The sequence below is a fragment of the Fusarium subglutinans genome (genome assembly GCF_013396075.1).
Source record: "Fusarium subglutinans strain NRRL 66333 chromosome Unknown NRRL66333_c0000002, whole genome shotgun sequence".
In the NCBI taxonomy this organism is placed as follows: Eukaryota; Fungi; Ascomycota; class Sordariomycetes; order Hypocreales; family Nectriaceae; genus Fusarium; species Fusarium subglutinans.
The window spans coordinates 196,318-220,240 of NW_023502065.1; the positions used below are offsets into that span (position 1 = coordinate 196,318).

The 23,923-nt window shown below is 49.7% G+C and overlaps 9 protein-coding genes across 9 annotated transcripts; 5 read left to right on the forward strand and 4 right to left on the reverse strand.

Annotated features, from left to right (window-relative positions):
* Window positions 1-239: 239 nt before the first annotated feature.
* Window positions 240-1,937, forward strand: FSUBG_391 (uncharacterized protein; the record flags this gene model as incomplete). The annotated part of the gene is made up of 1 exon (XM_036681842.1): window positions 240-1,937. The coding sequence occupies one exon, from the start codon at window positions 240-242 to the stop codon at window positions 1,935-1,937; it is 1,698 nt and encodes a 565-aa protein (XP_036543914.1).
* Window positions 1,938-3,606: 1,669 nt separating this feature from the next.
* On the forward strand, window positions 3,607-4,527 carry FSUBG_392 (uncharacterized protein; the record flags this gene model as incomplete). The annotated part of the gene is made up of 2 exons (XM_036681853.1): window positions 3,607-4,058; window positions 4,134-4,527. The coding sequence occupies 2 exons, from the start codon at window positions 3,607-3,609 to the stop codon at window positions 4,525-4,527; spliced, it is 846 nt and encodes a 281-aa protein (XP_036543915.1).
* Window positions 4,528-4,879: 352 nt separating this feature from the next.
* On the reverse strand, window positions 4,880-8,008 carry FSUBG_393 (aminopeptidase Y; the record flags this gene model as incomplete). The annotated part of the gene is made up of 5 exons (XM_036681863.1): window positions 4,880-5,005; window positions 5,062-6,203; window positions 6,258-6,504; window positions 6,941-7,298; window positions 7,350-8,008. The coding sequence occupies 5 exons, from the start codon at window positions 8,006-8,008 to the stop codon at window positions 4,880-4,882; spliced, it is 2,532 nt and encodes an 843-aa protein (XP_036543916.1).
* Window positions 8,009-8,536: 528 nt separating this feature from the next.
* Window positions 8,537-11,752, forward strand: FSUBG_394 (uncharacterized protein; the record flags this gene model as incomplete). Its single annotated transcript, XM_036681874.1, has 3 exons — window positions 8,537-11,122; window positions 11,173-11,281; window positions 11,331-11,752. The coding sequence occupies 3 exons, from the start codon at window positions 8,537-8,539 to the stop codon at window positions 11,750-11,752; spliced, it is 3,117 nt and encodes a 1,038-aa protein (XP_036543917.1).
* Window positions 11,753-12,792: 1,040 nt separating this feature from the next.
* FSUBG_395 (NADPH dehydrogenase) lies at window positions 12,793-14,243 on the reverse strand (the record flags this gene model as incomplete). The annotated part of the gene is made up of 3 exons (XM_036681885.1): window positions 12,793-13,744; window positions 13,794-13,852; window positions 13,899-14,243. The coding sequence occupies 3 exons, from the start codon at window positions 14,241-14,243 to the stop codon at window positions 12,793-12,795; spliced, it is 1,356 nt and encodes a 451-aa protein (XP_036543918.1).
* Window positions 14,244-14,634: 391 nt separating this feature from the next.
* On the reverse strand, window positions 14,635-16,689 carry FSUBG_396 (histone-lysine n-methyltransferase SET9; the record flags this gene model as incomplete). Its single annotated transcript, XM_036681896.1, has 2 exons — window positions 14,635-16,533; window positions 16,591-16,689. 2 exons carry the CDS (start codon window positions 16,687-16,689, stop codon window positions 14,635-14,637), a joined length of 1,998 nt encoding a protein of 665 aa, XP_036543919.1.
* Window positions 16,690-17,616: 927 nt separating this feature from the next.
* On the forward strand, window positions 17,617-18,135 carry FSUBG_397 (50s ribosomal l14; the record flags this gene model as incomplete). Its single annotated transcript, XM_036681907.1, has 3 exons — window positions 17,617-17,631; window positions 17,683-17,767; window positions 17,840-18,135. 3 exons carry the CDS (start codon window positions 17,617-17,619, stop codon window positions 18,133-18,135), a joined length of 396 nt encoding a protein of 131 aa, XP_036543920.1.
* Window positions 18,136-19,176: 1,041 nt separating this feature from the next.
* FSUBG_398 (DNA-directed RNA polymerase II chain RPB9) lies at window positions 19,177-19,737 on the reverse strand (the record flags this gene model as incomplete). Its single annotated transcript, XM_036681918.1, has 1 exon — window positions 19,177-19,737. One exon carries the CDS (start codon window positions 19,735-19,737, stop codon window positions 19,177-19,179), a length of 561 nt encoding a protein of 186 aa, XP_036543921.1.
* Window positions 19,738-23,065: 3,328 nt separating this feature from the next.
* FSUBG_399 (peptidyl-prolyl cis trans isomerase) lies at window positions 23,066-23,837 on the forward strand (the record flags this gene model as incomplete). The annotated part of the gene is made up of 4 exons (XM_036681929.1): window positions 23,066-23,068; window positions 23,193-23,456; window positions 23,521-23,777; window positions 23,828-23,837. The coding sequence occupies 4 exons, from the start codon at window positions 23,066-23,068 to the stop codon at window positions 23,835-23,837; spliced, it is 534 nt and encodes a 177-aa protein (XP_036543922.1).
* Between the last annotated feature and the right edge of the window lie 86 nt (window positions 23,838-23,923).

The window sequence follows — 23,923 nt, forward strand, 5'->3', positions numbered from 1 at the left end:
ATTGAGAGTACTTGACTTCAGTGACTGCATCATATAAGACTATATAACGAATGAAGCCTACTCAGCAGCATATCCATCTCATCATCACCATCATCATCTCACCCTCTCACCTTTCGCATCCACGTAAGTCTTACACCAAAAAAAAGATCACGAACACAAAAGGTAAGTCTACACAACACGAACTACAGCCTGTCTTGCTTATCAATCAGGCATCTCACTGGTAAGTACCCTTCTTCACCATGTCTCCTACTTCTAAGCCTCACCCCGAAGCCTTCTGGCCAACTATCAAACAGGCTATAGAAAAGGGCAGCAACACCAACTCTGACAACCAGGCTATCACCCCTCAATGCCCTATTTGTATGGAGCCTCTCCCAGTGAAATCTTTCCCTGTTGAAGGTGAGTTGGATGCTGAGGTCTTGCTCTGCGGTCATGTTCTCTGCCAACCTTGCCGTCAACAATGGGAGCGAAGTAACTTGGGAGACCGGTGCCCTGCGTGCCGAACCTCTCTGTATTGCAGTCGCTGCGGAGTGGACTCCATCGCTCTAGCTATCCCCAAGAATGGCGAAGAATCCAGTCTTCCTCCCGGTCTTCCTGAGGGCAATCAAGACTTGTGTCCTGACTGTCAAGCTGAGGTTGAGTTTCACAGAGACGTTGAGAATGGTGAGTGGCCTCATAACCTAGATGACATGGAGCCTGGGTTTGTCAACCTTTTCTACCATGTTGTTAACGATATTGAGAAGGGTAGTGATATTGCTACGCTGCGGAAGGTTCAGGATGCGATTAACGACACCATCATGCAGGAGTTTGATAACATGATGGTGAGTCGTCGCATGGTCACGCTTGGTCGTGGGAACACGTTGCGAAAGGCAAATCCATGGTACGCTGAGAACACCAAACGTCAGGAGAACCGCCGTCACGGGATCATCGGCTTTGACTCGGACGATGATGAGGAGCCTCATGCAAACACTCCCGCCGGTGTCCCTTATCCGATTCGAAATCCCTTCCTACTCGGTGAGGGTGATAGACAGGTTCACCAGCCTGCACCACTACAGCCTCAGCCCGGGGATGTTGTACGGGGCAGGCTGGCGAACAATCCCGTGGATCATCGTGGCTATGTCAATCCGTTTGACGTCCAAGATGGCATTGCACCTCCAAATGCAGCGGCACAGGCAGCTAGATCAGCTCAAGATCATGATAGGCAGCCACCAGATGCTGAAGAACTTAGGCGCTGGTCTGCGTTTCTAGAACGGAATTCTTCTCCAGCGAGAGCTGAAGCGGCCAGACCAGCTGCACCTCGTAACTTTCAAGCAGCGTCTGATTATGAGGATGCGAACGAGATTGCGAGTCTGACAGATAGAATCGGCCAAGTGGTCCAACAGATTGGGAGCAATCGGGAGGAAGGTTCAGCAACTAGACAGGCGAATACACGGGCAACTAGATGGGCGACTAGACGGGCGACAGGAGAGCCAGGATCAGCACCAGGGGCTCCAGAGCCTCCCGCTCGACAAGTAGGAAGAGCGTCAACAGCTGCAGGGTCTATGGCACGTCAGTCTCGTACTGCAGCACCACAGACAGCAGTACCAGCTCGAAACTATCCAGAGGGGTCGGCGTCTGCAATACTTGCGCAATATAGCCCCATGTTTCACCGTTTAGAACGGTCTTTTACTAGACCAGCTGATATGCCTAGCTGGGACGAAATTGTTGATGATACGAATGCGTATGAGGCTGCCCACTATAATGATCCTAATTATCCCCCCCGAACACGCGCGGAGTATATCGCAGAGCACGAAGAGCACATGAGAAGGATTGTGGCCAATAGACCGGTTGCATCGTCGTCCAGTCCGGCATCCGGTGCCTCACAGGACTTGAGCTCCATGGACCTGGACGATAGCGACGAGGACATGTTGTCAGTTGATCAGCCCGTATCCCAGCGCTGAGGATCTCCTCCATTATCCACTGTGGAAAGACGCGTGTAAGTCAAGGGCATGATGATATTGCATGCGGGCCGTGGTAGAGTAGGCGAAAGACGCTCGGACCGAAATATGGATGGGACGGACGGCACGGCACGGGAAACGGCATCAAGTACGCAGGAGACTGAAAAGTTATTTGTATTTGAAGTTGAAGTTATTCGGTGAAACGGAGTTTTGGATCAGGATCAACCGGGAATAAATTAGATTGATACGATGCTGAATCATTAGTCAGTGTGCATACGTATGTATGTATGTATGTTGGCGGAGAATAAACAAATAGGTCTAAGAAATGTTTCAAGGGGCTCGGATGTGCCGTCAGAGCCGTTTGAGTTTATTGGTATCAGTCGATCCCTTTTATTAGTGAATGATGATGTATGTTTGAAAGAAGAAACCCGTGACATGCAATGGAATTAGGAAATACAAGAAGCAATGCTATGCAATCGTACGTCAGCTAGGCGCGCGGACTATCGTTTGAGGCTGCAAGGACAGGACATATGCGGATAGTTCAGCCACGTAATCCAGGAAAAGCGAATACATACACGGATATCGGCTCCAGAGTGATATTCATCAGCCAGGCCATCCATGACTCGAATGCGAAATATATATGCCGATAGTTGGAAATATAAACGAAATACAGTGCCTACAGTGAGCACGATCAGTGAGTGCAGAGGGAAAAGTGGGTAAATAGCATCATCTCACCGCGCCGTGCCGGTATCCGATCGCGCCCAATCGACCCCGGCAAGTCGGCACGTCGACATCCACCTTTTCTAAACGCCCAGTTTTTAGTCTGATATTGGTTTGCATGGTATTTACGAGTGAGCATAGGAACAAACAGAGAGAGGAAATCATGTGCAGAGGATAACAGAGTCATAGATTATGTGTAAGTGTAGAGCCTGAGATGGTGATATTTTACCGTCTATAATCACACACCATTCATACCTCGACATCTGTACTCAGATATCTGGTCTAAATTAGATGCATGTCACTCAACTCGCTTCTCGGCACCACAAACTCCTCTCCAAGGGGGGGCCAGGCCATTCCCCAATCCCACCCTCATCCGCTAGTGGACAAGCCCGTTGCTGTCTCGGAAGTACGGCTTCATCGTCTTGCCTATTGAAAGTTGCCTTGCCTTTGAAACTGCGGCGCCTCTGGGGCCCTTTCAGGTGCCGTCTCTTCCAGACTTTGGACTCTTCTCTTCCCCTTGGCTTGGCTCGCGCCTAAAAATAATACCCCCCCTCCCCCAGCCTTGGGGCTTACATATTACTTACATCTACCGTCCGTATCTCTCTCTCTCGCTTTTTTCGGTTCCTGCTTTTAGAAGACCACCCCCTCTCGCTTCTTCTCGCGCTGTGCTCCTGTAGCTGATCTGATCTGGACCTGGGGCCTTGGCTCGAACTTCCATTTAAGCCAAAGGGGGCCTAGAAGCCTCTGCCAAGAATTTCCATCCCGTCCGTCTACTTCAGGACCCTTTTGGCATTTACTTACATCACTTACAACTGCTGCATTTTGATTTGAGCCTCACCTCACTTCACTACAAATCAATTGCTTCTTTTGACAATTGATTGATTACCTAACACTTGACCTCCCTCACTGTTGAATGATACCGCGATAGATGCCTTCCGCTCTGCAGGCCGACATGGACATGGATCCCGCCGTTGTCGGCCTCCCTACCACAACAGCCATCACAGGCCTTCTCGACGTCGGCGCTGCTGCCATCGACATCCTCAGCGACCTCAACATCTCGCCCCAGCACGACACCGCCATCCTCAACATCCTCCTCCGCGAGCTCAAGGAGTGTCGATCTTCCGTCCACGCCTTCTACAAGACCCTCAACCTCATCGAGAACAACCAGATCCCCTTCCCCGCCCGCGCAGCCTGGATCTCTCTCGACACCCTCGTCGCCACCCTCACAGACACCGTCCTCGCCTTCACACGCCTCTCGTCGCTATGCTGTGCGCTCGACGAGCAGTCCAATAGGACCACGCCTGAAGATGCCGCTAAGCAGTTCGAGAAGAGGATCAAGGCGCTGTGTGCGAGGTTGAGATGGCATAATCTTTCGTATGCTATGATGATGACTATAGTGAACTGGTAAGTTAAGCGACACAGCACACGGGCCACTAGGTGAACAAGTGCATGTTTTGCTGACAAGACGCAAAAAAACAGCCCGGGAGAGAAGGACGCCAAGAACAGTCGCGACGAGCTGGCGCATCGCGTTACGAGACTCCTCACTTTCAACGTCAACCTCTCTGCTCGATTACAACAGAGTCGCCCCGGATCCTCGGCTGCCAAGACAACGGGATCGGGAGCCCAGACCCCCGATAGCCCCGAGATCACCCCCGCCAATGTGGGGCACAGACCCGCCCCCTACTCCGGAACCCTCTCAAAACTCACCACCCCGAAGGCTCTGTCCAAGGTCATCCTGCCCATTGAGCTGAGGGAGCTGCGTGATGATTTTGAGTACTACACCGAGATGATTCCCTCGCAGACTGGAAGCTGTGAGTTTCCAACCGGCGGTGTCTTGATGGGAACTCCGTTTGATCTCGCTTCAGCTCGATGAGACAGACCCATTATCAATCAGTAACTATCAATCTATCCCCAGTGGATACTCATCTTACTAGATGAATACTTGCAAAGTCGGTGTTTGGGTGGGAAATAGTGCGAGGCATTTTAGGCCACGTCTGGCTACAGGACCGGTTGGAGGGCTTAGACGGGCATTTTACCAAACGGTTATTACGTGTAATGATGTTTTTATTTGTTTCTTGCTTCGTTGCACTCGGAGTCGATTTAGCTAGGCATTTGCAATTTTAACGTAGAGATATCCATTCAAACTAATCAATCACCCATTACTCATTGTGCTATGCTATGCTATTCGTGCTGCTAATCTTAAAATATAGAGCTTCCTATGGCCCTTAAATGTAGAGCTTGCTGCCGTGGTACTTGGTCTTGTCAGAGTAACCCTGGACAGACGTCTCAATCTCTCGCTCGGGGAAACCCTTGAACGACTTGGCGTATGTTGCAACGGAATGGGCGATGAGCTGTTCCGTGTTAGTGTTACGGTTTTTGAACAAGACATTGGCTGGGTGCGACTTACCTTGGTGTTCACCTCCCACGCGGTGTAATTCACATTGGTCAGATCATCCCCGATCTGGTGGTAGTTCTTATCATACCAGACACCGGCTTCACCGCCAAACATCTCGACCTCGTCCTCTGTCTTGACACCCTCGGCACCTGTGGCGATACCACCGGCGGGGATACCACCACGGATGAAACCATCGTAGTCACTGCGACCGTCAAAGGGGATGAAGGTGTAGTTGAGGCCCTGCTCCTCGTACCAGTTGACGTACAGATCGCGCAGCTCCTCTGAACCCTTGGGGTTCTCGGCGTTGGTGGCGTTGTAGATCTGGTAGGCAAAGTTGGGACTGGCCATCATGTCGTAGTCCATGAAGAGACGAATCTTGCGGTTCTCATCTTCAGGGAGAACGGAGACGTAGTGGTCGGAGCCGAGAAGACCTTCTTCCTCGGCGGCCCACCAGGCAAAGCGGACGCAGTTGTTGACGCGGTACTTGGTCAGTTGGACGGCGACCTCGAGCACAGAGATACTGCCGGATCCATCATCGTTGATACCGGGGCCCTCGGCAACACTGTCACTGTGACCGCCAAGCATAACACAGTTGTCGGGATCACCACCCCGAGTCTGGGCAATGATATTGGTGGTAGAAATGGTCTTGACCTCAGCGTCGATGTAAGCAATAGCATCGACCGTCTCACCATCCTTGAGCTTCTTGGCAACGGCCTTACCCTCTTCACCGCCAAGCCCAAAGGTAGCAACATGATCAGGCGAAGGGGTACCGAGAGTTCCATGAACTTCGTCCTTCTCATAGTTATACACAACGGCAGCAACAGCACCCGCTTTACCAGCATTGCTGGACTTTGTACCAAAGGGGCACGTTCCACGGAGGACGAGAGCAATGTTGCCCTTGACGGCCTCGGGATAATCGGACTCGTCGCATCCTTCGTTGTCGACAAGGACAAGCGTTCCGTGGACGGGCTCCTTGTCCTTAGTCGGAGGAGTCAGACCCATGGGCGATGCCTGCTTGGGGACAGAGTCGCCGATGATGAGACGCGACTCGAAGACATTGCCCGAAACAGCGGGGAATTGCTGGTTCGAGACGGAGTAGTAGCCGCCTAGCTTGGCGAGCTCAGCGTGGATGTACGACAGCGTACCGAGATGGCCTAGAACAATCAGTCATTGCGTTCATGATAACAGTCCGATTTCGGAGAACGTACCTTCGCTGCCAATGACACGGGTCGGATGTCCATACTCCTCCTCTCCATTCTTGGCAATCTCATACAGATCCTTTGCTCTAGCCTCAAGGTTCTCAGGCTTGATGCTCTTCTGCAATTCCTTGGTATCTACCAGAGGAAGATCATCGCCGAAGATATTCCAAGAGAGCTTGGGGACTTGGAGGTTGAGAGGGATCTGAAGAGCTGACACGCCCTGGAGAGCGGCCGTGGCGGCGACTAAGCAAAGGCCCTTTGTCGTCATGTTGAGGTTTGTTGTTGTGAAGGAGAGAGGGAGGAGGATGGAAGGGGAGGGTTCTGGTTAAGACATGGATGGATGGACCTGACTTGACTGGAGCGCAGGTGATACAAGCTTGTGACGTGATGATGCTGGGACCTGGAGCTATAGCGTCCTAGCTCACTGTAGCTTAGCTTGGTTGCCATGCCAGGAACCCGAGGCGTTGCTTATCTCTGTGCCTTGTCCCCCGCGATTTGTCTCAGCTGGTCTTAGCGATGATCGGCGATAGCTAGCCGCCTACCCTGAACCCCAGTGCGCATCAGGATGAATAGTATGCACAGAGTCATTAAAACGGCGCAATAAAGAAAAGCCAGATGCGCAAATCATGATGTCTTCAACGCTTATGGCGTCCCCGAGAAATTTGAGTAGATATCTATGATGATGACCTTACGACCTGTAGGATACCGGTAATAGATTGAATTAGGCCAAAGAGCACCGTCAGGAAGATGCCTGAAACAACAAGCCAAAATCCCCACCACTGTTGCATGTCACGCCGATCGTGCCACCATTGGATGAAGCTCCTGGGCTTTGTCGCTTCAAAGGCTTCTTCGATCTGCTGAAGGTTTTCAAGCCAGATAGAATAGCGAACCCTATCTAGTTGAGGAGGATCGCGATGCATCAAGTTTTGATCAAGTCGCCATCGCTTGATCTCGTCTGCAAGCCAGCTGTTGCAGTTTGCTGTCGTTAGTGGAGCAAGCAAGTCGATAGTTGCGAGAGTTTCGTCAATCATATCATGAGGGAGGAGTGACCTAAGGGTTGAAAGTCAGCCTCGCCTTATAACTTCAGGGGAGGGTTCTTACATCACGGTGTGAGATTCTCGGATTCTTTTTAATACCGAAACGCAATGAAACACGTAGAGGGATGTTCCTTTTATCGTCAAATGAAGTGCAATGTTGTTCGTCCATTCCACGCGGATGCCTCCAATTGTTTTCATGTTATAGAAGTTGAGATACTCAGAGAACCTGCCCCTGGGAGTGGTCGTTCGTCCCCTGAAATGGGTTTGGAGGACGAGTTTGAGGCTGGAATTTTCTGGCCATGGTATCGATGTCCGGAGTTGATGTGAGTCAACAGGCATAACATTGCGGACATTCATCATGAGCCAAAGTCGAACTGCTAATTCTATTGATACGGGCAGGTTCTGTTGGGCCATTGGTGGCCTGGCCCGTTCGATAGAAGTTCGGATTTCAGTAAAAGTAGCCTCAGGATAGTTCCGTAGCATATTTACGACGAAAATGATATCTTTATAAGTGGCGAGACAGTATCGTTGGCCCAGACTTGGATCGCACTCAAACTGAACGTAGTTGAAAAATGCATTCCATTCTTTAATGCTCTCACAAGTTTGGGCAACTGGAGGAGGTTTAGGCCATAGGTCCTGGATAAAGCGTTCTTGTGTTTCCAAAGGCGGCAGATGAAAATCGAAACATTGCTTGAGCAGTGGTCCCTGGCCCTGGGATGCCATCCTGCGCTGAATATTAAGGTATGGAGCAAGAATAGATTAAAACCGTGACCGCACGATGATATTCATCAATCTAAAATTTGCATGCCATATTCCTCAGCTATATACAGGAAATGGCTGGAAAAACATATTTACTCCCTAGGACTTGTCGTTCATGGACAGGCAGGCAGGGGCTTTGGCATGACCGATCATTTCCATGTTTAGATCTCTGCTACGTGTTTCCAATAAACGGGCGTCGTTCTTTCTGTCCTTCTGTCCCAACATGGTGGCTGATGTACCTATGCGTGTGGTGTGATTGGCGACAGCAGATCGAACTTTTACCGTCTCTGACGGGCTGTCAACGAGGCAGACAGGCGCTACTAATACTTCTCTGAGTTGAATTTGGAGAATGGGGCTGAGTTGAAGTTCCCTGTAGGATGACTCGAGGTCTCGTGTGGCTTCTTTTGTTATTTTGCCTCTATCAAGTCAACGATGTGCTCTGGTCCGCCGCCATCTTCGGCTGCTACAAACCCGCTTTCCTCAACGTGTACAATGTCAAGCACGACTACACATTCTTCCTCGCTCCCAGTTGTCGAGCGAGGCCGCCTTTCTATCCAGAGGTTTATGCCACGTAACAGCGGTAGTAAATACAAGGATTGCTTTGGAGCTGAATACCATACGATCCAAAGGAGGCCATTCCACAATATCACACTGTGGAGGATCGTAGGTGAACTAGCCTCCAAAGCAGAAAATATCCGGAGGTCTCTTTCGAACCTGATAGATGAATTGCTGGCTCGACCTCAGGCCGTACCCAATCTCCCTCCCTATGCCATCCACTGCCTCCTCATTGGCGTATCGAAACGTCATGCAGCACCATTTGTCACCATCGTCACTTCGGTCGAATGGCTCAGCATAAGTCTGAAATCAACAATCACAAATGCGAAATTCCTTAATGCCTTTCCCGACTGGCACTGTTTCAGGTTGCCTATCAATCCAGAAGTGGCGGCTCCGAACGACCTTCAAGTGAGCAATCCTACGAATGGTTACGGTAGTAGTGCAGGAGAGTACAAAGTCTTTGTTCTTGGTAGCGCACTGCCAACTCGTGTCAACGCCATCAAGGTCGAGATATGGAAGAATACATCATACGTTGGCGAGGCGACCGTCGGCGGCATGATCGTTATGGGCGGTGAGGAGTTCGCTGTGACTGTTGCACATGTAATCTATCCTCAACAGCCGTGCAGCCCAGGCACCTTTGAGATCGATGAATCCGAATTGAACTTCCTAGCCGGTTATGAGGCAAGGGACGATGCACAGTATGCAAACTCACTCGGAGATATCACACCGGGCAGCAGCCCATCGACACCGTCAGCCGAACGTCCGTCCAACCTATCATCCTCCTCGATACCACAAGACTCATATGGATACTCAGACGAAAATGGGGACCTTCGTAAGCCGAAGACTATGATTGGGTATTTGGCTTTTGTTTCTTGCAGCGATAGTGAGAGACAGGGGAGTTTCGGTGCACTCGACTGGGCGCTGATCAAATTAGATCCCAGGATATCGGAGGCGAGCCAATTTATGCCAGACTTGCGTATCAATATCAGTAGACTCAACAGCCCAGACGACAAAGTCAAGGATATCACAATACTAACAGCTTCTGCTCCTATCTCTGGCACCGTTATCTCCGAAGCCATATTCGGAATTCCTGGCTTCAAAACTCCACAGCCTGTCAGAGTGGTTAACAACGGGAACATACATCAGGGTGACTCTGGCTCTATGGTCGTGCAAAAAGGTACTGGAATTCTCATGGGTATCCTTATCGGGGTCTGTCGGCCCTTGAATGAAGCATATATACTCACAATTGAGGACCTTTTGCAGGATATCAAAGCTCAAATTGGTGAGGAGGTGATGCCTCTCCTTAGGGAAAACCCACCGGAACAACCTAATAACTCTCATGCCTTGGATGAGTGCACACAGACCGGCTTCGATAACCTACAGGATGAAGCCGAAGGCGAATCGAGTGGCATTCTTCATACGTCTCCATCTTCTTCTTATCCTTTAGCATCAGAGAACCCGAAAAGCAGCAACCTGCAGGACGATGAGAATGAAGAACCAAGTGATCAATGTGGCAACAGCACGACTCCAAACATCCGTAGGGGGTCTCCAGTCTACGAGGTAGAGCGTGAAGGAAAGCGACCCAGACTACATTCCAAGACTGACGGCTATCTACGCTTCCCCGACCCCAATGAACTGCAGGAATACATATTCGCGTGCCCCTTCGAGAAGTATGATCCTGACCGTTGCGCAAGATGCAGCAGCTATATTATGAAGACATTTGAAGACGTCATCCAACATATCGAACGAAAACACCTCTTGAAAACAGTCGACCACTATTGCCCATTTTGCCGGCTAGAGTTCCCAGACGAAGAAAGTCTGGATAATCACTGCATCAGCCTAAGCTGTCCGTATACGCCGGTTGAGTCGAAAGATGTCGCTGTTATGCTACCTGCAGAGTTCACACGTTTGATTGATACTTTGACATCTAGTGAGGTGCGAAACAGCAGCGGTGTCGAGAAATGGAACCAACTATGGGCCCTGCTCTTTCATTGCCAACCCCCTTCATCGCCATACCGAGACCTTGTTGTCCTGAGCCGCCACAGAGCCGAAGAAGACAGACTTGCTGGGGAACTAGGCCTTTGTCTGGAGAGGCATGGTATCACACCCACCGCTGGTGTGATAGACTCCATGTGTACAGATCTATTGCGGGGGTTCTTTAGTGAGCTTCCGACACCAACGACACCCTTTGTCAACAGTCCAACCACTGGTGATACGTTAACCAGTTTCGGTACAAACTGGGATCGTTCGAGACTCGAAGAAAGTGATGCTTTGCGTCACATGTCATCAACTTCATATAGTTCTGTCAATCTGGTCCCGCCAACTACAAGTCTTTCACTAGAGGCGTCGGTTGATAGAACACAGGGGATTCAACGCCGAACTCATAATATTCCGTCCTCGCCCTCTTATAGCAGCCCTGGCTCATCAAGTGCACAACGGGATGAGGAAGCAGATAGTCTTCGAACGTCGATCTCATCACTTCCAAAAGTTCACGGCATGGAGCCATTCAATGAACAGGAGGAGGTAAAGTACCAAACTATCTTATCGAGGATCTTCAACTGACTAAGCTCTAGCGACATCTCCTTGCCGAAATTATTAAACACAGTCAATTAGATATACAATATTTAGAGAATCTAGTTCGTCACATTGAGCCAAACTGGATGCAAATGCAACTCCCGAATGGTAAGTAGGATAGCCACTACTTATAGGCTGTACTAAATATCCTCTACAGGCCGCAATATGGCTCAGTGTATGGAGACAGCTCAGAACATGTACATAGGACTGCGCGGGATGAAGCAGAAAGCTTATGAAGAAGAGCCAAATACCGCACAAGCGCCTCCTGCTAAGAAGAAAAAGGGTCGTCCAGCATATGCAGGCCAGGACGTGACTAGCCAGCGACCTTTCAACCCTACACCTATCATTGCAAAACCATTTGCACAAAGGCTACAAAATGCTCATTCGGTCTTTCGTCCTATTGCCCCGGCCCCGGCCCTGGCCGCTTCCCTACCGCCCTGGCCCCTACCTCCGAGTTTTCGACGCCCACTTCCTGTAGATTCTCACAATACGCTCAGGAATCCAGATCCTCATCAGTCTTCTATCACTTCGACCGCTGTGAGTTCGAGCCCGGGAAAGGCGTCTGGGGATAAAAATTAAAAGATTAAGTTTGAATTTTAAGGAGTATATTTTTAATATAAGCCTGGCTATCTAGTCGCTATCTATATATAAAGCTGAGAAGTAAATAATAATTTAGTAAATTAACTTGAGTATTTCTTTTGTTATATTTATCTTAAATTTATTTTTCTTTAATTATATTATTGGACTGTGAAAATAAAATCTAACAAACCAACATTGCTGCTGCAAAGTTGCACAAAAGTCAAGTGGGCGATGGGATGAAGCTGCCAAAATCATTGTGATGTGAGAGGCGCAACAAGTATATCCATACTAGTCCGAATACCACCCTTTTGACAAGTCCAGAACCGCCAAGCATACCTCCATGTGCAACCCAAAAACCACACGGCGTAACAATAAAGATCATTTTGAGTCACCCAGAACAGCCCCCAACTCTGTACTCTCATCTCCATTGGGCTACCATGCTTACGCCCAGCCCATCCAGATGGACAATCCAGATACCGTTGTCAGCTCACTCAGCGAGCAAGAATAGATAAAGTGCTGACATAGCCTAATTACGCTGACGCCGTGGTTGAATTGAACTCATCTTCTCTTTCATCACGTTTCATCTCAAGTCAGGACGAGAATTCAGCATGCATCCTGCTTATACACTATATATCGGGCTTGAAGCTCGTGTGACCGAATGGAAGAACGACATGTATGCGACTGTCAGTAAACGGTTCAGTGCACCCACTGATGCGCAGTATCAGGTAAGTTGAGTGATATTGAAATGAAGGAATGCTTGTTGAAGTTGAAGTTATAGGTTGATGAGAAGAAACCCATGATTACGGAGAAGCAAGTGGAAGAAGGGAGATCGGAGAAGGAATTGCTGGAACAGAAATATGCCAGTCAGACATGATCAGTTAACGTATGGTTCGGAAACGGCGAGATCAATTTGTCAATTTGTGTATTCTGTATTGCATATTATCAACCCATCCCTCGCATTGAATGAAGCTTTTGTACCTCCATGTTCAACTTCCATCTCTACTCTTGAACCACCACCTTTTATGCCAACCGAAACACAATCAAGGAATACTCATCTTGACGTGATCCTGCTTCTTCGTAGCCCGTCCTCCGAATCCCCATCCAATCTGATGCGCAAGCTGGATCTCAACATCCAAATCATCAGCCCAAGCCCACACCAACCCAGGATTCTTCTGGAACATCCTTCCAGCCGCAATAAGATCCAGCTTGACACCATCGCCCTTCCCAGAGATGATCTCTTCGGCAAGTGTACCGGTCTTGATGCTGCCCACTGAACTAACGAGCATCTTGTCGCCGACGACCTTCTTGATGTGCTTCGCGAACTTGGCTTGATAGCCTGGTCCGCCTTGCACCTTCTGCTGGGGGTGGTTTCCGCCGCTAGATACATCAATCACATCGACACCGCGCTCAGCGAAGAGGCTAGCAAGCTTTGCGGCTTCGTCGACAGTCCAGCTCTCGCCGGTGTACTCAGGGTTAGTATCCAACCAATCCGTCGCACTAATCCTCACAAAGAGCGGCATCGTCTCAGGGATAACAGCACGAACCTCCTCCACAAGCTCAAGCGCCAGACGAGTTCTGTTCTCAAAGCTTCCACCATACTGATCCGTTCGCTTGTTCACACTCGGCGTGAGGAAAGAGCTGACGAGATAGCCGTGCGCAAAGTGAAGCTCGATCACGTCGAAACCAGCGGTGACGGCGCGGTTGGCCGCTTTGACGAAATCTTTCTTGAGCTGGTTGATCTCCTGGGTGCTCATGCTGCGCGGGGTGGGCATGTTCTCGTTGAAGGGTGCGTCGCTGGGGCCGACGACATCGTCGGGCCACCCGTTGACTTCCTCGGTGGCTGTGGCGCCGGCGCTGAGCCAGGGTGCTACACAGCTTGCTTTGCGGCCTGCGTGGGCGAGTTGGATGGCGATGTTTGTATTCTGGCTGTGCGCAAAGTCGACGTTCTTACGGAGAGTGTCGACGTGGGCGTCGAGCCAGATACCAGCATCCCTGTGAAGATCAGATAATGAGCTACAACAAGTTCGGGAAATGTTCTTACTCAGGTGTAATTCGACCATTAGCTTGGACGGCAGTTGCTTCAAGCATCATAAGACCCGGCTACAAAGATTAGCTTTGATCATCTCACTGCTATAACACCACTTACACCGCGCTGAGCCATACCGCCATAGTGCGTAATATGCCAAGGCGTCATGAACCCTTCATGGCAAGAATACTGACACATAGGGCTGACCCAGATTCTATTCTGCATAGTGACATTTCGAATCTTGAGGGGTTGGAAGAGTCGAGGAACAGGTCTCCCATCACTGGGCTGGATAGCCAGACCAGGCGCAGGATCCTGCTCGGGGGTGAAGAAGGGCACGCCCTTTGCAGCTTTGTTGACAATGGGATGGCTGCATTTCTCCGTCTTTGCGGGGGCAGGAGTTTCGGGTCTTGATACGGGAATGCCGTGGTGAGGATGGCAGATGCGGTTGGTGAGATATGCAGCCATGGTGATGAGTGTTGAGATAGAATGTTATACTAGACGATCTTTCAGAAACATCATCTTGGGAATTGGGAATAGGAATTTATATACAGGTTCATGATGGGTCAATGACGTTGTGATTAGAAATCTTTGACGTTGAATTTTCGGAAAGCTCCAGATCTGCGGTATGCAGAGCGCGAATCTTCACATGGGCGACGGGCGATGAGCATTCGTTCTTTCGATGCATTGAAATATTTATAATAAATAACGTTGTTCAGGGTGGGTCAGTTATCTAAACTAGACCTCTTGGCCTAGCAATGCCGTTACAACAAAATACGATATACAATTATGAATCCCGCTCGCCTCAAAAAATCACGTTTAGTCCGAATTATTTCCAACATTTCTCCACGTATCTTCATCATGGGTCGAAGAACCTACTGTTCACTCGACGAAGCCTTCCGCTCCTTCGATGAGCTGAGTCTTGCTCTGTTGAAGGCACCCTTCGCCCCATCAAACCTGATGTGCTGTGTCGCTTCCGGCCCCGCTCGGGCTCTTCTGTTTCTTCTGTGTCTGTCTTGAGATTTCCAAAACTCTTGCGACATCTCACTTTTCGCTCATCATCGGGATCCAGGAATCGATGGATGGTGCGATGATCCAGAATGCGCTCCTCTTTGTCGTGCGGTCCGGCCTTGTCCGTCTTGGGCCATATGTACCCGTAAAGCTTTGAGTGACGTTCGCAGCGAGGGCATGAAGCTCGTGTGAAATATGCGTTCTGTTGTACAAAGTAACCGTCGCAGATGGTGCACTGGATCCAGGCCATCTCCGGTTCTGATAAGAGCAGCGGTGTAAGGAGGTAATCTCCTGGCACTCGCACTCTAGATGGGGGTGTATCTTCCTTATAGACACGACGTTGATATTTCTTTCGTTTTGGCTGATCTTCGTCAGCCACTTGACTGGCTTCGACAGTTTCGATACTGGTTGCAATAGGCTCGGTTGGTGGAGGTACCACGGTTGCTTCCTTGAGCTTCTCCGGTTCAGGTTCACTTTCAACCTCGGACTCTAGAGGAGCGTTCAAAATGGCCTGGATAGTCATACTCTCAAGACCACTTCGGCGGGCTCTCTCTCTCGTCATCTCAGCCGCTTGCTGCGGTGATCGTGAACCTTGACTGCTCTGCGGCGAAACTGGTGCCCCTTCTGTCTGCTGGCTGCCCTTGTTCGCATTCCCTTTCAACGGAGTATGTCCTAGAGGCTCTGGAGTCTCCTTCTCTGGCGAAGTGACGTCTGTCTCGACAACGCCACTTGAGGATTCACTGGCAGTGACAGATGTACTGCGCGACGAATCGTCGATGATAATTACAGTCTTCTCAGCCGAAACCTTTTGTCGCTTCGCTGGAGTCTTGGGCGGTGTTGCCAGACTATCATGCTGTCGCTTTCGATTATTGGTGGACGGAGACCTGGCCGACGACGAGTCGCGGGCCAGCTTTGATCCCCTGGAAGTCGCTTTTGTAATCCGTGGTCGCATATCAGGAGTAACCGATGGTGTCCGTGAAGAGCCAGAGAGACTGTCATCTCTGCGTCGTCGCCGTAATGAGTAACCTTCTGACTTTTCCTGCTCAATACTAGTTTTCACTGGCACTGTGCCCTCCTCTGGTTCCCACGCATTCTGTAAACGATCCTCGCATGTCTTGCACAAGCATTCGCAGTTGTTGTCCCCGAAATAGTTGTCTCCGTAAGTGACTGTAATCTCCTCCCCTGCCTCAATGGGTCTTGTTGCGACAATCTCGATTCCTGCATGGCTCGTCCTCATAAGTTTGGCGTTCGCATCGCAATCGTGGTTCGCAAAGCGGGCAGGGCCCATAAACAGACTGGTGCACTTGCTTCGTGAGCTGACCACAATGCTGAAGTCTTTCTTCTGAGATGAGATTGCCCTTTCCTCCTCTGGCGTGATAATGACTTGTACACCGGATAAATATTTAATGGCCTCGTTGCGTCGGATTGGTCGTCTGGCTGTTACGGCAGCCTCGTGAGTAACAATTGTGTATCGGTTTGTCGAGCTAACTTCCCACGGACAATCCGGAAGGTAGATTTGAACATATCGCCTAAGATGCCGTCGGAAATTTTCCTTTTCATTGTCGGTCTTCAATCCATTGTGAAACCGTTTCAGCCCGTTTGTTGCCAGCAATCGTTTCTCAGCACTTTCCAAGTCCTTCTTGAGAACCACCTCCTCTTGTAAGATCTTGGCGATTTCCTCCTCCCTTACACCTCTGGATGGGTGATATGATGTGCGGTTTTTGGGGACCGTCGTCCAGTAAAAGACCTGCCTGTGTTAGAGTCGCATTGCCTCATGAACGATGCTCAGCTGTAAACCACTCACATGATCGACCAGGGCGTCAGTGAGAATGTCATCATATGCTGACACTTGTGCCAACGTCATGCGCGGCTTTTTGGCAGCCGCTTTCTGTGATGGAGGCATTTTGCCTAATTCGATTCCACTCCTAAGCCAGTTCTGCTGCGTAAAGCTGTCGTCCAAGGAATAAAAGAGCGTACGTGTCCCTCGAAACTAGCTGTAAAAGTCCGAGCGAGAAAAGAGCGGAGATGTAGATCCTTGGCCCGATGGATGAGAGTCTAGCCAGACGATATCACAATTGAAGCCTTCCGAATCTTGCAGAGCAATGCGCTGGAGTTGAAAAGATAGAAGCAAAAGTTAAGCGCTTTATGTTGGATCTCAGCTAACTCAGTGCCGCAACGTCATAGGTTCCGTCTCTTTAAATAGGTAAGGACCGTTTATCGATGGAACAAAGACAGACGAGGCTGAGACTTGGGTGAGTAAAAGATCGTGGTGCGGGTGCCTTTCAAGGAATCAGGCTTGAAGGAGGGAAGTGATGTTCAAGGTGGAATGACATGGTTGCAGCTCTCTCGGGTGCTTTCGAGGTTAGGGGGGGCTTGCTTTGTTCCTCTTCCCTGGATCGAGGCCAGTTTGGGGCATTGGCTAGGCGACGGGTGGGGCTGTGTTGGCCTAGGAAATCACTCTCAAACATTAAATCAGCTCAAGTTGTCAAGCCATGGCACGGATACGATGATCAAAAGGTCTTTCTTGGTTGTTGGGAGTGATGTATAGGACAAATGAGTATTGAAGAGATGCTATTTTTGCATTGTTCCGTCAAAGGCCAGTCAGAAAGACAATCTCATGATAAGACGACACGATATCTCCAGATTTCTTTACCCCAGCTGAGATCCGATCCATTGGGTTCCGCTGGAACCATTGTGGCTTGAGCTGTGGCTCTGCGCACGTGATGCTAGCCCAAAAATTCAACGACAGGCTGGGCGATTGATGATATCCCGATTTAGACCGTGGTGAGAGTTGAGTATTGAACCTCCCCGCGCGCGGAACACAGCCAAGATGATTCAGTTAAAGGTATCTCAATCCCTCCCATTCTGCTAATCACTTGCTGACTGATCATGGCAGACAATGCTCAACTGCATCGACAACTCGGGCGCTGCCCTTGTCGAATGCGTCTTGGTCGTCGGCCAAAAACGACATGCCCGAATCGGTACGATACACCCTTCCGAACACCTCACTCGATCCTCTCGAAATAATGCAACAGTTGGCTAACACCCCTCAGGTGACCGTGTCGTCGTCGTCGTGCAGGAGCAGCGTGGTAGCTCCTCTGGTGGTATGGCCGGTATCTCTGCCGCCAACAAGGTCAAGCGAGGTGATATCCGTCACGCCGTCATCGTCCGAACCCGATACCCTACACAGCGCCGAGACGGCTCAGTCGTCAAGTTCGACGACAACGCTTGTGTGCTGCTGAACAAGTCTGGAGATCCTGTGGGATCACGTATCAACGGTGCTGTTGGCGCTGAGTTGAAGCGCAAGAAGTGGAGCAAGATTCTGTCAATGGCGCCTATGCAGGCATAAACAATTGACAAGGAGTTCAGGGTGATGAGTGGATGGTTATTTACAAAAGACAGGATAGACCAGGGGAAATGATTTGGCTGCATACAGCCGTGTACGAGTGGAATACTGTACAATTACGAATATTACTACATTTGGCATTTGCGAGGCGTTGATACGAAAATACAGACACCTTTCAGCTCTCAAAACTAAGAATCACCGTGGTTGCATAACTTGGAAACATTTAATGTAAGAAACCTATTTTGCATGATTAAAAATCTGCAGACGCATCTTGATAATTTACCCCTCCTACGAAAGGTTATAAGAAACTTAACCCCCAATCCTAAACGACGAAAGAACTGGGTAAGCTTGGTACATTTGTGACCCTCCTCCTAAATCTTATTCGCTGCTTTAAGCAGTCTTATACAGGATCATTGATAGAATACAATTTGCATTTCCCTCCTTATAACCTGGCGCCGGTGGCATAACCATGCCACAACCCTCTCTAAAAACGCCTTGCGAATTCAAATGATGATGCGAGTATCCTCCACAACTTGGGCGTCGACGATTCGTCGCCCGGGTATCGATACAAGGTTTCGCTTAAGTGAAAATGTGACCACACTCGCAGCAGACGTAGAAGAGTTTCTGCCGTGGCGTTAGTGAGCTGACCTCTGAAACGTACGTGAGAGAGTTCAACTAACCATGCCAGTTTCAGCGCTTCGCTGCTGGGACTGGAAAAACACAGCTTCGGTGTGCTGGCAACTAGGGCAGGTCTTTGTAGATCGCGGGAGCTGCAGCGCGCAAAAAAAGAGATAAAGTCAGCCAGCAGTCTTTAAGCGATGACAAGCGGGTTCCAAAGAAGACGCGCGACACCCAGTGCTCCAACTGCTGTTTCCAACTTATACTTTGTCATGTGAACGGTCGGCCGCCAACTGCTCGCCGCCGGATAATGATGCAGAAGCCCAGAGCATGTGCCAGTCAGCCCAAGTAGAATAATATAGTCGTGCCATTCGTGTTGTGTCGTCAGTTACATAAATGTCGTGATTCGAGGTTTGTTGAAGGTGCTCATGATTCACATTTCATGGACGAATCATAGCACATGGAGATCTCCTCAAGGAATTCTTCGCTGGCGTCGGAGAGGAAGTCATCAGACTCGGTCCTTGTGTCATCGTAGTCCTCGTCCATCATCTCCTCGTCGTATTCGGCGAAAGAATCCTCCCATGGCAAGGTGAACTGGCACATGCCCGTGATGGGCTGACTGACTTTCTCGTTGGAGACGACCATTTGGCAATCGGGCTGGCCGCAAGAGGTGCACAAGATGACTCCGCCACAGCCGTAACAGAGAACAGGTGGAAGATGACTAACCGTTGGATCGGAGCCAACATCCTGGGTGACACCGGCGGTCTCACCGGCCGAGGTGTTGAGGACGTTGCGGAAGACGCAGGTAGACTTGGCGTCCTCGGTGTACTGGCAAGTTCGGCAGGTAAACTGAAGCTTGTGAGCATCCTCGTCCTCCTTGGGATAAAGCATGTTTGAGCATTCGGAGCAGAATCGGAAGGTAATCTGCTCAAGCTTCTTGTCGCCTTCGGCGCCCTCGTAAGAGGTGGTGGATTGGGGGGTAGCCATTTGGTCGGTCGGGTGGTGGTTGTATGGGTGGTTCAATTTGAAGAGAATGCTTGGTTGCTTTTTATGAAGATGCAAGAAGCAAAAACAAATTTGAGAGCTGAAATATCGAATAGATATTCCAAGCTGTGAATGGGAGATGGCGATTGTCGCTCTAGAATAGAGGTCGTGCTGTTGTTGAAGAAGAAAGAAGGTGAGAAGTGATGGATGAAAGGCGACAGGGCTGGAAAATAGTTCAAGTGGGAGGGGCTTCTGGCTTCCGCTGGTTTTCCTGTCCCACTTTTCTGTGCAAGTCCTTGAATTTGGTTGCTTGTTGGTTTTTTTTGGATTTGGTGCCTTGAGCTTGGGCTTGGGCTGTGTTGGGTTTATAGACAGTTGGCAGCCAGCCACAAATTCAGAGGCTTTACAGCTGAGAAATTGGTGATTATGCAGGCTTGTGATTGACGGGCGCTGTTCAAAGTCCGTAGATTCGTGAACACCAGATGATAGTAAAATTACAGAGGGAGGGAAGAAAAGAACAAGGCTTCAGTGTTGGCGTCGGTTGAGTTTTGTACGGAATGCATAAACAGCAAGTGACTTGAACAAACCAAGGCACAGCATAAACAGTGGGTGATTCAGCGCGTTCTCCTTCAGTGGCCTCGTGTGTACTGTCACACGTGGGCCGTCTACAATCGAAACGAGACGAAAGGGTTATGTCCCTCTGCCGCGCCTTGTTATTGCTGACTCGTTATCTCTATTTCACCGTTTCACGGTCTCACGCTGTGAGTGGCAAGGCAAAACACTGGGGACATTTCATTCATCGACAGGGGTTGGTTATATGCGGTGACTCACGTCTTCATCCTCAACTCTATGGGATATGAGGCGGTGATGCCTTAGAGTCATCTAATCATGAGGTAGCGAAATACTTGGTACCTACGCGTGCGTAAAACAACATCGCTGTGAATCCTTTGAAAGGAGCTCTTATTGGATGATGCTATTCATTCAAGCTGAACAGCTACGGAGGTTTGTCCGGCGGAACGAGGCTGGTGTCTGTATGTTCACATCATCACTGGTGCGTTAATCAGGCACAATGTAACCTCCGTCACAACGAGGAGTAAACTAGAGTGACGTGCATGTTAGAAATATGCGTGAAAAATACATCTCTCGAATTAGGAACTAGAAACAAGACGCAGGAACATGGTTCTCTGCCACTTCAAACAGCATTAACTGGGTAAGGCGTTGACAAGTGATCAATAAGTGGCACATGGAGGGCTACGTGAGGTCCACGAGACCATCACGATCGTACCAAGGCGGAACTTGAGACACGATCAACACGAAAAAGGCCGCAGGCACGTACACGTGTAGAGAGTACGTAGGCCATGGAATTCGTAATTGGCCGAGAGGGAATATGCTGGTGAATAGGCAGGGAGTTGTTCATGGGCCTAGAGAAAATTGTCCGATCTGCCGTTTGGAAGGTCGGCGATTTAGTGATTCGTGTGAACCTCAAGCCGGGGTGGATCATGAAATACATAGAATACGTTATTGCCTTGCGTGAACTGTTCGCAATCTGCCTGCGTTGGCCACCTCACTCAGGTCGTCAGTGTCTTTGCAGTCAGCAAACAAACCACACTTGCAACCCCACGCGTAGAGGTATTTACACAATGGCTTTCAATTTTGGTGATACCATTTGCCCAAAAGGCAACCACCAACTTGCATAGATAAAGGATATTGAAGGTGAATTAAGAGCTTTGGTGACTTAGCCATTACTTGCAGAGTTGGCGACCCAGTTACACATGTTCAGAGGATGATTCCACAGCGCGATCGAATGAACGTTTAACCGCGGGGTTTTAATTCCTAATCTTCTTTGACTCTGAGATGTCAACGAGTCGTGGTACCATGGCTCTCTAGGATAATCACTTTTTCAAATTGCAAGTGCTGCCTTTATATCTCTTCTGGCTGTATTATTAGAAAGCTTTACGTCTCTGTTGAAGTGGCAGCATGGTGACATGTCTCACTATCTGCCCTTGTCCCAAATCTCTTAGCTGACTGTATGATGAGATTGAATACATGTTTCTAATTCAGCGGCCCAACGTAATTATGTGTTTTTAACATGCAAATGTATCCTGAACTTATGCTAGTTTACCTAGGCAACTCAGGATTGAGGTTCTGAAATTTCTTTCCTCCTTTGGCCTGTCTACCTCTAGCTTATGGCAAATGGTGTACTAGTCTGATCTTGATGGCAGTCTTCGCAACGCCTACCTCCCTTCTATTACATATTGGATCCGTAAATCTAGTATTAATAGGAGCAAAGAAAAATTACGTTTGCCTACTAATTATTCGTGATTAACTTGCCCGACTCTTCCGTCAAAGTTTGCGCGTGAAGATGATGATAGACTCAGCTAGCCACTTAACCTGTAGACTATCGATTTACTGGCTGGCATCTCCGTGTTGTTCTATTCCACATTCAACTATCCGAGCCAGGTTCAGGGCTAGTGACAATTGACAGATCTGCAGGTTGTTCCGAATGGATGGAAGCGCACCTCCGCATTTTCCCTTTGGTGCTGGTGCTGTGTGGGAGGGATAGCGGAGAAGCTGGCTCAGTGAAAGGCTCCGATGGACAGAACCTCCGAAGTTCACCGTTGAATGTTGATACTGCATCTGGGGCCCCTCCTGTCAAAGCTCGCGAATGCCGTCCGGATGCTATTTCTATAACCTGTATGCACCTTGGAAGATTACTGGCTTAGAAGGTCTCCGGAGATGTATGTGCCTTTAGCTCGACGATGCCGAGCGTCTGGTGACAAGTAACCCCTTGATTAAGCATGCACTAAAGACTGATCCCATGATCTAAAGCCAGTAAGCATGGGTTATTACCAACCGAGTTGGATATATCCCTCGTTAAGAGAGGTAACTAAGGGCGTATTGAGGCGCTTGTTAGAGGTTGAGTCGCTGCAGCGCTTCAAGCCTTTGAGCCAATCACAGCGTCGGGTAGCTCACCCACCCACTGAAAGAAGGCAGGGCCACCCCGCGTCAAACCCCGCCCACCACAGCAACGCTGCATGGCAACCGCGGGGGGTCTGTCGCTCCCGTCCTTCGGGCTGTTGTACAGTAAAGTTACGGCACGTCATTGTTCCAGTTAGACCCAACCCAGCTCCATCAGCTCCAGCTTACCATGCCTTAACTGGTAGCCCATCCATCTCATCACTCCTCTTCGCAGCGCATCTCTCGAGTTGCAACTTTTGCTTCCCTCAAAGGCGACTTTTTTGACGATCGATACCCCGACGACGACGCTGAACACAGCTCATTTTTGCTTTCGCCTACACCCACTTCATCAAAGTCAACAACAGATATAAACATGGTAAGCAGCCCAACAGCAAGCCTCGACAGCTGTCGCAGATCCTTCAAGACCTCTCTCCGCCCCCTCCCTTGGCTGCGTCAACCAACTCACAGACTCAATTCATCTTCTAACATACACACTGCAGGCTGATACTGGTCTTCCTCCGGGTTGGGAGGTCCGACACTCCAACTCCAAGAACCTCCCCTACTACTTCAACTCTGCCGAGAAGCTCTCACGATGGGAACCTCCCGCCGGCACCGATACCGAGAAGCTTAAGCATTATATGGCTACCAACCACAGTGCTGGCTCTCGTCCCGGTGCCGTTGCTGGTGTTCCCGAGGGCAAGATCCGTGCTGCTCATTTACTAGTCAAGCACCGCGACAGTCGACGACCCAGCAGCTGGAGAGAGGTGCGCATACCCAACCACTATATTCGACAGTCGCATTGATCACTGACTAACATAATTGCTGCAGGCTGAGATTACGCGAAGCAAGGAGGAGGCTCTTGAGATCATCCAAGACCACGAGCAAAAGATCAAGTCTGGTAGTATCACACTTGGTGAGCTCGCTCTCACCGAATCCGACTGCTCCTCCGCCCGCAAGCGAGGCGACCTTGGATACTTTGGCAAGGGAGACATGCAGAAGGAGTTTGAAGAAGCTTCCTTTGGCCTCCAGCCTGGCCAGATGAGCGGAATTGTGGAGACAGCTAGCGGCCTTCACTTGATTGAGCGGTAAGTCCAATGTCTATGGTTTGAACTCATTACTGACTGACTTTCCCCAGCCTGGAGTAAATTGAAAAGTATATATAATTGACAAATTTTGTAAATTGACAAAGCAGAGCGTATCCTTGACGTCCTCGCGCAATGCCCCTCGACCG